Here is a 13,979-nt window from a genome sequence, read left to right on the forward strand (position 1 = left end):
AACAGTGATTGACAAAAACATTTCTTTTAACATTTTTCTTTTGCCTATAGCACTATATTTTCCCATATTTAATTACATGCAGTATTAATAAAACTCTTCTCTTTTGTTTCAAAAACAGAACTGATGTAAAGATTCCTAGAATTTTGCAACAATCATATATTTACCGCTGCTAAATCTTAGAATGGGAATAAGCATTTATTTTGTTTAAAAGGTAATAGTAAGAAGAACTGTAGATAATATTTCATTATCAGTAACTTTTTACCTTTTCTGGAAAGTAAAATATGATCCTTTGTTTGTTCTTAATCCATGTGGGTTTAATTAGGGAGATGTGAAAATCATAAGGTGAATTTATGTCAAGACGACAATGGTGCAAAACCTGCATGATTAAAAGCCTTTTACCTTAGTTCATGGTCTGCATTCTTTTATGGTAGTCTTCAAGATCACCAAAGTACTTCTACAAATTGCTAACAAATCAAAGAATTAAAAATAAACTATTTTTAAAAGATTTTTAGGATACTGAAGCGGGTGTGTGTGTGACTTTGGAAGGTTCGGTTTTTACAAGACGCTGTTATTAGATGTCATCCGTATTGCTTTAATTTGGATTCCTTTAAACTTTTCTGTTATTAAAGTGGACACAGAATCTCAGAATAATTTTGCAGTCTACGTATTCTCCCCAACAATTCCTGAAGCAGTACTGGAAGTTTCCACTCTGGATTCTCAGATGTTCGGCTTCTCTTTGAAGCTGGGATGTGACTAAGGGCTAAGGTAAAAGCAGGATGAGAGAATGCAGATGGGAAGAGAACTTCGATGATGATTCTGCCAGCTACTCACCAACTGTCATCTCTCGTCACACAGACAGCAAAACACTATAGAACGGACAGCCTGCGTGTCTTGCTTCTCTCCGGACTGTGCTTCAAACACTGCGCGTCATTTCTAAGCCTGAGTCAAGCAAGCTTCAATTTAGCTGTCTCAGCCTTATGACTTACATTGTTTCTTAGAAAAGGCTCCAATTCTTTCCCCTTGTTTCAAGGGCACACCATACATTTAGCTGTCTATTTAACTTCATTTAAAATCTGTTAAGGACAGAAACAGTATATTTTTATACAATGCTCATATTTTAATATTTAATGATCAACTTTCTAGGATGGAGTGAGAATTCATAATTCAGAATTTAAAGTTTTTGTGGCCACTAGGCGCCGTGGCCTAGCGGCTAAAGTCCTCGCCTTGAATGCGCCAGGATCCCGTATGGGCACCGGTTCTAATCCCGGCAGCTTCACTTCCCTTCTTGCTCCCTGGCTGGGGCCTGGGAAGGCAGTCGAGGACAGATCAAAGCCTTGGGACCCTGCATCCGCGTGGGAGACCTGGAAGAGGTTCCTGGTTCCTGGCTTCAGATCGGCACAGCACCGGCCTTTGTGATCACTTGGGGAGTGAATCATCGAACGGAAGATCTTCCTCTCTGTCTCCTCCTCTCTGTATATCTGACTTTGCAATAAAAATAAATCTTTAATAAAAAAAAAACTTTTTGTATGCCATCATTAAGGTGCTGAGCTATTTCTGAACATTAAATTTCAAGTCTCTATAAATTAAAAAAAAGTTTTATTTTCATTTTTGATAGATGTCTACTGAGTATTATGAATTCACTTTTTAAAAAGCATAAAAGACATCTATGTATCAAATTGCAAAGAGGAAGGGTGTAGCCCTGGTTAAGTAGTTACCTCTCAGTATATCAGGCAGCAGATTGAACTGTTAGAACACATTCTCCATGTGCACTTTTGAAAGGGGGATATCAGTATGTACCTCTGTGGATGAATGAAATCTGGACAAAGGGCCTGGCGCGGTAGCCTAGTGGCTAAAGTCCTTGCCTCACACGTGCCAGGATCCCATATGGACATTGGTTCTGATCCCAGCAGCTCCACTTCCCATCCAGCTCCCTGCTTGTGGCCTGGGAAAGCAGTCGAGGACGGCCCAAAGCCTTGGGTTCCTGCACCCATGTAGGAGACCCTGAAGAGGCTCCTGGCTTCGGGTTGGTTCAGCTCTGGCCATTGTGGCCACTTGGGCAGTGAATCATTGAACAGAAGATCTTCCTCTCTGTCTCTCCTCCTCTCTGTATATCTGACTTTCCAACAAAAACAATAAAATAAGTCTTTTTTTTTTTTTTAATCTGGACAAAAAGTTGTGCTTCACCCTGACCTGCTTACAATTTAAAAACCATTTGTACAAATATATAAAGGTGAAAAGATTGTTTTCTTTTTTTCATAGTTCATTAATGATTAGAATACTAGCAGGAAGAAAGCAAAATAGAGAAAAGATAATTCCATCCATTTTACACAATCATACCGAAGTGTATCTATGTAATACTCTTAAGATAGGTAAATCATGCAGAAAACTCCAAAGCAAAATTGCTGAAATTCACAGTTAAATGCTTAAAATAATTTCCATTTTCAGACTAGTATTTTTGAACACAACTTAAAAGGAGTGCTTGAACTCTTAAAAGCGCAGCATTTGCAAATGAAAAGCATCTAAAAATTAACGTTTTCAACAACATATTTTAAGCACTTTCATATAATTGGGAAGTGAAAGGAACTAATTGCATTGTTTCTCAAATATATTATCAAATTTTATCATTAAGCTTTTTTACTTGAGCCTGTAACTCTTCCTCAATGGCTGTGATTTTACAGGGTAAGTGTAACCTCAAGCACATCCCTCTAAAACCCATTAAGCAAATAATAATCACGCTCACCTTTAACACATAAGATTTAAATTATTTTTCTAAAATTTGTATTTTAAAATAAAATTTGTAAAAAATCCTATTTTAGCAGGCTTGATTATATCAACTGATAAGACTTTATTTTACAAGCAATAAGAATTGGATCAAATGATTATTATAATCCAGAAGAAGTGTTTTGTAACCATAGCAAATGCCATTATACATACTGCCAATACAGATTTAATAGACAATACTGAACTGTACAAGAGTTATTTATTTTTCCTTAATCTCAAAGCTATTTTTAGTCATACAAAAAAGCCATATTAACATTTTTCCATTAGAAAACATGATGTACAAAACTTTGGATGAAAAGATATGTCAAATTTCATTTAATTACTTGGAGAAAAATCCACCACTCCATTAATACCACCCAAAGTGTTTTAGGCAGTGATTAAAATAAAAACAATGCATCATAATAAACTCTAGTTGTTAAAAGAACAAACCTAGCAATATATAATAATTTCCTACACAGTATGGTTGACTACTCACTTTGGGAGTTATTTTTTAAATCCTTTTTTCTTTTTAGCTGAGATCTACTACAACTAGGCACTGTACTTGGCCAACTGGGCATTTGAGAAAAAGTTGGTTAAGATGGGAAAGACCCATAAATCAGTCCTTTGGTAACTAAGTTTGATTTTTAATCTTCAAACATCCTTTGATCTAGAAAATCTAAGTCAAAATGCACACTCTTCCAAATGTTATTAAACTAGTGGGGAGGGTATTTGGTAAACAGAAATCATAAGCTATTAATTTTGATCATTATTGCAAACATAAGAACATACCAAAAAGCTAACTTGTTATTTTTCTAATGAGTTTAAGATTTTTGGTACTCAGTTGTTACAAATGTAGTTCACTGGTTAATCATGAGCCCCTATATCACTCACTGTTCAAAAGCAGCAAAATGGGTGTGCATACATGATTTTACATCTAATGAAGTAACAGTATTTAATACATATCTTAAAATCCAATTCCGTTTATGGTTCAGTGAAGAACAAAAATATTCTGTTATAGGGCGCTAAAAAAGAGAGGAGGTAAAAAATTAAAGGTAATTAATGTATAAGGAAATATTTATTATTAACTATTTTCTCCTTTAGGCAATAGGATGTTAATGAGATTTAATTAAAAACTAAAGAAAAAAACCTTGCTTGCACTTTACGCGAAAGGCCCATAAGCTGACAACACTGTCCATTCAACACCAATATTTCATTACATAGCTCTGTTCTTTTAAAGGTATAACACAGATTCTAAGCAATACTTTGGAAGTGCTAAGCAATTACAGTGTAATACATCATCAATTTCTGAAACATCTCTAATCACCTTTGATGAGCCTTCTGTAGTTTGGATTCAATAGACTCATTCAGCATAAAATTTAAGTTTCTCGATCTGCATGACAAGAAAATGATTTTAATGAGATTTTCTCATAAGACATGTAAATAGTCTTAGAGTCACACCACGTTCATCCTAAATGATTTAATCTGACATGCTATATAACTACAATAAAATACTTATATTCAATTCTTACATGAAAACTAAATGCAAATAAATGGTTTACAGATTTGACATGGAATGTTTAAAAACTCTACCTCTATGTAACCTGATACTGCTGATTTAGAATTTCAGAGGTTAAAAATTTCAGATTTAAAATAACCAAATTTACTCTTGATGGCATGCAAGCACTTGCTAAAAATTAATCTAAGACCTAGAAGTCTCAGTGTTATCAGAACGTAAAGAAACACCACGAATGTGTACATTTTCTTCACATTTATTTTTCGCTTTTAGTGTGCTCACAGAAAATTAGAACACCTTAAGCAGGAGTTTAATAGCAATTTTTGTAAGCAAAGTTACATTCCATCTCTAAGTCAAATTGGTCAAAGCTTCTCCAGTATTTACAAAACATGATAGACAAGATGCTACACAAAGCCATTGCATCTGAAGATTTTTTTTCTCCTTTATTCTCAAAGACGACTGGAAAAGAAAGCATTGTCTGCTGTAATCAAAAACATACCACAGTATAAACAGTAACCATTTCACTTCTCACAGCTTTGTTGAGTTTAAAATTTGTGTTTAAAAGGTCCAAGATGACTTTTAAGTTTTACAAAATGGGCAGGGTGGAAAGTTGCAAACTTCATGTGCTTCTGGATATCAAGATTTGTTTTTATACAATAGTCACAGTTAAAAACACCCTGCTGGTAATACATAATTACACTTTATTAAGGTCATAAACCAGCAATAAACAATAAAGCCTATACAACTTGTAGTTCTACTTAATCACCGACTGGTACAGCTAACATGAGATAAGTGAAAAGTTCCTATGGTTTAAATGAACTCCTAAGACTATGATCTTTTTTTTTTCCTTTTTTTTTTTTTAGATCTGGGTATTGGTGTTTGTTTTTTTTTTTCTTTCCTTCTTAGTCAAGACTTGTAGTGTTGTAAACCTGCCTCACAAAATACATCATAATAACTTTTCTTAAAAAAAAAAAACCAAAACAAAACAGAAGACGAAGCCTTTACACCATCATCGATAGTGGCACATCTTGGCAAGGCTCTGCACCACTTTGACTTCCCCACTGTGGCCCTTCTCACTTCATTTGATATCCCTTTTGACCATCTCCTTCATATATGGGCATGTCCATAGACTGACAAAGAAAAGTTTACATTTTTGAATAAAGATGCAAAGTATGCAAAAAACATTAATACTGATGCAAAAAAAAAAATAATAAAAAAAAGAGAAACAAGGCAGAGGAAGGTGTTTAAGCTCTCCTCCACCTGTTGGAATGGTGGTAACAGAATGATCTGAGATGGGATCTGTGCGGAGGGGGGAAGGGAAAATTTGCTGCTTAAAAAAAAAATTGAAAAAAAAAAAAAAAGACATCTTTAAAATCAATCCCTGGTTGTAGACAAGTTCTCCAAAACCAGTACCTGGCACCACTCCAACAAACAAACGGGGGTGAGGGAGAAAAGTTCTTGGATTATCTCAAAAAACGCTCGCTCCTCTACTCGGCCGCCTCCGCTGGGGGGGCTTCTGGACTGCACTCGGGCTGGGCCTCCTGTGAGGGGGCTGCGCAGGCGGACGCGGGCTCCTCGGCGGGGGCCGCGGGCTCCGGCTCCGGGGGCGCGCCCGGCCCGGCGGCGGAGGGCGCCTCGCAGGCGGCCGCCTCCTCGGCCTTCTCCTCGGCCTTGCTGGGCTCTTGGGCGGCCTTGGGCTCCTCGCTGCTGGACGGCTTCTCGGGCGCCGCGGCGGCGGCCTCCTCGGGCTTGGGCTCCTGCGGCTCTCCGCCTGCGGCCCCTTCCTCGCCGGCCGCCGCCGCCTCCTCCTCGCCCGGCGCGGCCGCCGCCTGCTCCCCGGACGCGGCGCTCGCCTCCCCCGCGGCCGCGGAGACGCCCCCGGCGGCGGCGGCCTCGTCCTTGCTGCCCTCGGCGGAGGCCGCGGCCTCGGCCTCAGCGCCCTCTCCGGCCTCCTTCTTGTTCTTCTTGAAGGAGAAGCCGCTCAGCTTGAAAGACTTCTTGAAGGAAAAGCGCTTCTTTTTTTTTTTCGGGGTCTCGTTGCTGGGCGAGGGCGTGGCGCCGTCCTCGGCCTTGGGCGAAGACGTCGAGGAGGCGGCCGACGCGGCCTCGCCCTCCGCGGCCGTGGGCGAGCCCGGCTCGGCCGCCTCGGCCTCCGCGGGGGTCTCCTTCTCCGCGGGGCTGCTGCCCGCGGCCTCGGGGGCGGCGGCGGCCTGCTCATCCTTCTCGGCCGCGCTGGGGGACGCGGCCCCGCTCCCCGCGGCCGCGGGCTCCTCCTTGTCGGTGGCCGGCGCGCTGCCGTTGGCCTGCAGCTCCTCCTTGGCGCCGGGCTCGGCGGCCGCGGGTGAAGCGTCGCCATTTACCTTCACGTGGCCGTTCTCCTGCGAGGCACAGAAAGCGCGTCACTGAAGCGTTCCCGCCCCACGAGTGGACCCCCACCCCCCCGAGAGACCAGCTTCCCTACCCCCATCCTCCGCCTTGAACTTCCCTGGTTCTGGGAGACCCTCCCCGCTTCAGGAAGCGGGGTGGCGGCCTTGGACTCCCAGAAGGAGCCCCACAATTGAAGAGATGGAGCAGCATTGTATAGGGAACCCTGCAGGCAGCACAGTGGCTCTGATCCTTCCATAAATGCTCCTTTGGGCTGAGAAGTGGAAAGCAAAAGGGTAACAATTCCAGTGTCGCCCCACACGGGCTTTGGGGGCGAGGTAGGGAAGGAGCTAATTAATGGACAAGACCAGACGCTCCCTCTGGAAGGAGGCCCTCCTCGCAGAGCTGGCGATCTGCACCTGATCAGCGTTACGTTCCTTGAACCTTACAGACCCGTCAGAAATCCCCAAAGCCCCCGGAGTATCCTGGCACCCCGGAGCCCGCGCAGGGGCCCGGTGCCCGCAGGGGGCGCTGTGCCTCCACCGCACCGAGCCGGGCGCCCGCGGCGAGCAGGGGCGGGGCCGCCGGGCCACCCCGCCCTGCCCAGCCAGGCCCTGCCCAGCCGGGCCCTGCCCGCAGGCCGAGGCGCCCCCGAGCCCCGAGCGTGCAGCCGGAGGAGTCCGCAAACAAAGCTCAGGTGCCTTCCCGGCCTGCCAGTAGGGCTAAAATCAACAAAGCTGCGGGAAACCCATTCTTTTCGGAGGTCTGGCCTCTGCTTCCGTCCCCCCCTTAAAACCGTGATTCTGCGAAGTCGGGCGCGTCCTGGCAGCTCATTTTGGATTTTTAACGGATTTAAAGCTTCTTGGCAGAGCTGCCTTGCCCCAGTAGGTTAAGAGCAAGCAAGGCAATGCGGTTTCTGCTCTAGGAAAAGAGGCGTGGTGGGCGCCCAGTGTTTGCGAACCAGCCACCCATGGTCGACCTCTCGCGCCCACCCGACCGTGGCTATCTGCCCGGGTCCCAGTCGCGCGGGGGTTGGGGGGCCTTCGCGGGTGGTCGACGCGCCACAGAGGAGCAACTCTGATCGAAAGGCACTAGCTACCTCTTCTGGAGCTGTTCTTAAAGGACCTACCTAGGGTTCCCGCATCCAGGGATACTATTTAAAAAGTCAAGTGTGTGTGTGTGTTTGTGTGTGTGTGTGTGTGCGCGCGCGCGCGCGCGCTGATCCCTCAGTTGCGAATAGCATTTGGGAGGGTGGGAAAGCCCCATCGAAAAATATCGAAACCCTCTGTCCAGCTCCAGCCAAGCTACCTTTCCAAGAACCCAGGCACGCAGCCTCGGAATACATTAAGACAGCCCTACAACCGTTCTCTATTCGCCTTTATTCGCCGCCATCCCCACTGCGAGCCCCTCCTCTACATGCTCATACACACATATTCTCTCTCTCTCTCTCTCTCTCTCTCTCTCACACACACACACACCCCAGCTTGCAAATCTCGAAGGCGACCAAGACTGGACAACAAACACAAGAGCCACACCACCGTGTCCCCCAAAACACAGATGAATCTGGCTGGAGCCGGGGGGGGGGGACACCCAGCTAGTCAGGTTCTGCCCATCTCCAAACCACGCCATTTTAGCCCATTTGTCACTCCTTTGCTCCGATCTACTCAGGAATCAGCCAGGGTTCTCGAGACCCACTCCTTCGGGGGCGGGGGGTGGAGGGGAGAGACCCTGCCTAAGAAAAATAATACCATTTAGGCTAGCTTGAAAATGCAACTTTGCCACTGAAATCCGGCCACGTTCGAGCTCCGACTGCGCGTCGTGCACGACCAGGAGGGAAAGGGAACCGTCGCGACCGGCGCAGGACACCCATGGAATGACCAGAACCACAAGTAGAATTTACCTGCCCATTGGCTTTCGAAGGCGACGAGGCCACTGCCGCTTCCCCGGGCCTCTCCCCGGCGGCTTCTCCCTTCGCTGCGGTCTTGGAGAACTGGGCACCCATGCTGGCTTCTTCAACAAAGAAACTCAACAGATCCGAGAGGGAAACAAAGAGCCTTGGGTTGTTGAAGCGACGGGGCGAGCAGCAGCGGCGGCGGCAGCAGCGGCGCGAGCAGCAGCGGCGGCACACTCACACCGGAGGGAGGGGGTGGGGGCGGTGAAGAGGACAGAAGAGAACCGATTAAATGCACTCCGGATTCAAAAAATTTTTTTTAGTCTCTGTGATCAAAAAAGCAGCAGCGCAGTAAGGAGGGAAAAAGGTGGAAAACTCGAGCACAAAAAAGGAGCTCAAGTGTAGTTTCTAAAAAAAAAAAGTAATAAAAAAAATCCCAGATTTGTAGCCGCACTGTAGACAAGAGGAAAATGGAGAAATCTCCCTGGTTGCTAATAAGATGCGGGGTCCAACGCCCAAGTGCACAGATGAATGGGCTCGCGGGCGCTGACGCGGCCCCCGCGCGCGCCGGCCAATCCGCGCGCCGCACACAAAGCAGGGGGCGGCGCCTGGGCGCACGGCGAACAATGGAGCCGCGCTTGGCGAGCGGTTTGAAAATCAGCCCCAAACCGAGCATTAATGTCCTCCAAATAAATAAATCAATTAAAAATACATGTCTCTCGCCTCCCTCTGCTGGAAAATGATAATGCGTGCCTTGATTGGCTTGCTTTGTTTGGAATTAATTAGCGCGGGAGGGGGGTTGGCTGTGCACGGGGGGCGGAGAAAGCGTTAACTTGACTCGCGATGACTCGGGTCGGTCTGTATCCGCGTCCGTCTCTCCACTCACTCCCCTCCTCCACCTCTCCCGAGTGGTGTGTGTGTGTGTGTGTGTGTGTGTGTGTACGCCAGCGTTCAAGACAATAGTGGGGACGAGTCTGCGTGTTTGCGGTGTGTTTTCTGTGTGCGCCATATGGGGCTCACAGATAGCGCACAAGGTTTGTGTGTCTTTTTTTGTTTTGTTTTGTTTAAATTGTTAAATTGTCCCAAATCGAAAGAGATTTGGACGGCCAAGATCGAATTTCATCCAGCCAGGCTCTCGAGCCGGAATTAGGTCTGTAGGCCAGATGTGGAAAACGCACTAGCGGCAAAACAGCCGAAAGCCACACGCCCTTCCTTCTCCCACACTGGCATGAAATACAATATTTTGAGAGTGACCTTTGGCGCGCATCAGATTCCTCCTCTCCGGCTACTCCCCGTCACTGCTGGTCCTCCCCTCCCCCCCCCCCCCCGCCCCAATACCAAGTGAGGACTATTTACAGAAGATCGAAACGGTTCCCATTTTTATCGCGGTCTGAAGTGACACAGTGAGTTTTCCTCTAGGGTGAGATGAGACAGCCAGGAGCGTAAGAATCCATATTTTACAGCTGAAAGGCTAATTCGCATCCATGTGGGTGGTTGGCAGCATCCTACCAGAATCTGACAGGTTCCGTTTCTGAACGTGAGCGGGTGTGCTGCCCCGTGAAATCCCACGCACACGCGATTCTCACAGGTCTGGGAGGAAGCCGCCTGGGCGCTGCAAGTCTAACTTGGGTTACCAGGAAAGCGCCTACAATGGCACTCGACACACCTCCATCTGCCACTGCACCCAGGCCACCAAAGTACCAGCCGCTCTTTGTGTGAGACACAAGGCATTGATTTAAGCTATCTGGCGGGGAGGGAATTAAGCATCCAGACCAATAAGCAGTCCTCTCCCACCCACTCTCTAGCTCGTGACAAAAATCAGACCACCGTTTCTCGTTTACATTTGGTGATTCTGCAAGGCATAATCTTCCTCCTTATGGAAGTGAGAAGCAATAGAGGGAACGACTCATTGCTCCTGGTCCTGGCCCTGAATTCTCAGTTTTCATTTATTGATTTTCTTCCTCTGCTCATTGTAGGGAAATGGGTCAACTGGGAGTGGCAAAGACAGTTGTTTCGGGCCAGGAACTCTGTCGCTTTGCACATCGCCAAACTGCCCCTCGGAGCGTGAAGGTCTTCTCCCAGTGCAGTTCCTTCACAGGCGCGCTGCAGTCACGAAGTTATGTTCCCCAGAGTGGACGAAGAAGCGCCTCTCCCCCAGGAAACGCATTCCCACCCTCAGAGGGGCCGGTTGGCTCGGCCCAAGATCTTAGCCGCCAGGACTGGCGCCGATCCTTTGCATTAGCGGAGGTCCAAGCTTGGAAAAACCCATCGGAGGCTGTTCCAGCACCACCATCCAGAAGATCCCTAATCGGTCACTTGAGGCTATTGAATCCCCCCGTCCACTACCCACCCACCCACCCACGCCCAACGAGAATCAGGCCCCTTCCTCTGCATCCCTCTCCAGTTTGAAACTGGGAATTTCTCCCAGACGCGTCCCGAGCCGTCCGTTTGGGGGCTGCTTTTATTGCTTCTTTGTTAGCAGGCTGTCGCGGAGCTTTTCCCCCCTTTTTCTCTCCCGAATGCCTATTTGACTGGTATCGGCTCGTCTCCCGGGCAACGGCAGGGGAAGATTCGGAGCTGCGGCGGCGGGAGGGGGCCGGGGCGGAGCCGGCTCTGGCTTGGGGGGCGTTGGAGAGAGAGGGGCCGCGGAGCGGGGGCGGCCGAGCGCGCAGCAGATGGCCGGCGAGGGGCGGGCCGGGCGGGCGGGGCGCGCCGCGGGGCCAATCGGGAGCCGCAGCTGCTTGGGGGGCGAGAAAACAAGTGTAAACACGTCGCCTTCGCTCCCAGCCCGCGGTCCCTAGCTTCGGTTAGGAACGTTGATTTCCATTTGATACTAAAGCGCGTGTAGCCGACGGTCCCGGAACTCGCAGGGAAGGAGGGGAAGGGGCCGGGCCGGCCCCTCTGCAGCCTCCGCCCGCGTCTGGCCCACCCGGGGGTTTATTCAGCTAACAGCTTGGGATGGGTGAGGAAGGGAAAGCGGCTGGGAGATGGGGGTAAAAGGCCTTTGTTGGGAAACTGCATAATGGTGAGGAGCTGTGCAGGGCAGGAGTTCGTGAGGAGTTGTGTGTTCTGACACGCAAAGGTTTCAAATAAAGCGCCGGAGGTGTTTCATTGTGATTAAACAACCCGGGAGGTCATCGTGTCTGAAACCAACCAGAGACTCAGAGATGACCCTGCTGCCGTCCCCAAATGACAGCCACTGTACCAGGAACTCCCCCGGCCTCGATCTACCTAGTGTGAGTGGTAGTGGTCCCATAACTTGAGCCGACGATTCTGCCTCCCAGAAGATTAGGAGTCAGAACTGGACCTGGATGGAGCTCCAAGCGGGGCCCTCTGATTTGGGATGTAGTATCCTAAGATAGATCTTAACCACTGAGCTAAATGGCAGCTCCTCACCAATTTATTTGTACTCCCCTTCCCCCATGCCCTGGGGTTATTTCCTTCTTTACAGATTTACATATTTATTTGAAAGGTAGAACTACGTAGGACACCCCTCCACACACACGCGCGCACACACACACATCTAACATCTGCTGGTTCACTCCACAAATAGCTAAGTGCAAGGTTGGTTTGGACAGAAACCAGGAGCTGGGAAATGCATCCAAGTCTCTGAGATGGACGTAGGGGCCATCTTTTGCCTTCACAGCATATTCACGGGTTGCTGAATTTCAAGTGGAGCAGCCCAGACCTCAGCTAGCCCCAAGACCCACATGGAACGCACATGTCACAGCCAGCCCAGCAGCTCACCCTGCTAAGTCACAGTGCTAGCCCCATTTGGTGTTTCTAAGATAATGACACTCTGTATATGTCTTTTTCACTAGGAAAAAAAAATTTGTTCTCAGCTCTTTTTCCATAAAATGGAAATCTTGGGGGCCTACCATGTGGGAACACCCTGATCAATGCTTGTTTTCATAGCAGTGAGCAAGCTAGACACGCTCCCCTGACATATGGGCCCTACATTTGGTTAGGCTTGCACTTTAACTAGTGTTAAGGTGAACAGAATTGTCCAGCATTATCCTCTCACTTACCAGAAGGAGAAATAGGCCCAAGGAAATTGTCAGGTTTTTCAGATGACAGAACCAAGGATAGAGTTTACTCCCCTGATGACTCCAAATTTTGGCAACTTTTACCTAAGCTTTCCCTGATGGCACAGACTCACTCAGTAGGTTGCTTTTTCATTTGCAAAGAAAGTATTTCTGTAGTACCTGCTTTGTACCATGCAGACCGCTTAGACATCAGCTAACAGTGGGGATGACTGATCTGTGGCTTGGATTTTCCTCTCCTGTAGACTACATTTTGTACTACACTTTCTTAAAACTTGTTGAGATCTGAAGAGAGAAGATGAAAAATTAACTGTGCGCTGCCAAAAACACAGCAGATGATGAAGACCACTTTTTAGATTCCAAATGAAAAGGGTTCTTTCACCTGAAAGCATTCACGCAACTTTCGCACATTATGATACCTAAGAATGGGATCTCACGGGCTCCATCCTTCAACTCATCATTGATTTTTACATTACCTGAAATTCAATTTCACAGAAAATAGAGTAGCTTGGAATGTGTTGGGAAGAGAATCAGATTCAAATTCTCACTTATTCAACAAATATTTGCTGAACTCTACTATGTGCTGGGAATATGGGATGTACCAGTGAATAAAAGAGATACATTTTTATCGCACTTACACTCTAGGCTGGGGAGCAAAGCACAAATTAACAAATACAAGTAAATAAATTATATGGGATGTGAGAAGTCTAGAAATATGTTGTGTGGAGAGAAAAACTGAAGAAAAACAAGGACAAAATTGTATGCAGATTACAAAAGGCCTCACTGAAGGGCAGTCTTGTTGAGGTGAGGGAAATTAGTTACGGAATTATCTCACTCTGATCCAGCAAAAGAAAGAAAAATCAGAATTAAAAAGATCACAAATAGAGGTGTAGATACAAAGATGAATTCTGAAAGGAAATAGTACTACAAAATAGTTCAATTTAGTTAAGAATAATTAAAGTTATCCCTTTTGAGGGGGTGACTTTATGTGAAAATCAAAAGGAAAAGCAGGTATTAACCAAGTAGAGAGGTAAGGGGCTGGGGTTCAGGGGCAATGAAGGCAAAGGGCCTGAGGAGACAAGAGTCACACAAAGCCTTGGGAAGAAGGCAAAGGGATTCATTCCGGCATCATCGGTGTATGCAAAACACCCCAATGGAAAACTCAACTGCACTTGACTCTGGAGTTCATCAAGTGGTTTGGGATGTCAGTATGGATTTGTAAGCAATCCATGTATAAGCATTTTCAGAGCTCAAGTTATAGAACCATATCAAAGACAGTGGTTTCCAGAATCCCACTCTGAGTAAAACCTTCTTTAAGAGGAAGGAGCAAGTAGAGATGGAAAAGAAGAAAGAGAAGGGTCTTGCAAGGACAGAAAACCAGGAGAATGTGGTGTCAGGAAAATAGGTT

General features: G+C 46.9%; 1 protein-coding gene across 1 annotated transcript; it reads right to left on the reverse strand.

The window, feature by feature from the left end:
* Positions 1–4,513: 4,513 nt before the first annotated feature.
* MARCKS (myristoylated alanine rich protein kinase C substrate) lies at positions 4,514–9,416 on the reverse strand. Its single transcript, XM_058656868.1, has 2 exons — positions 8,538–9,416; positions 4,514–6,651 (listed from the first exon to the last, which is right to left on the reverse strand). Exons 1-2 carry the CDS (start codon positions 8,637–8,639, stop codon positions 5,761–5,763), a joined length of 993 nt encoding a protein of 330 aa, XP_058512851.1. The 5' UTR covers positions 8,640–9,416; the 3' UTR covers positions 4,514–5,760.
* Between the last annotated feature and the right edge of the window lie 4,563 nt (positions 9,417–13,979).

This window comes from Ochotona princeps, chromosome 1 (genome assembly GCF_030435755.1).
Source record: "Ochotona princeps isolate mOchPri1 chromosome 1, mOchPri1.hap1, whole genome shotgun sequence".
In the NCBI taxonomy this organism is placed as follows: domain Eukaryota; kingdom Metazoa; phylum Chordata; class Mammalia; order Lagomorpha; family Ochotonidae; genus Ochotona; species Ochotona princeps.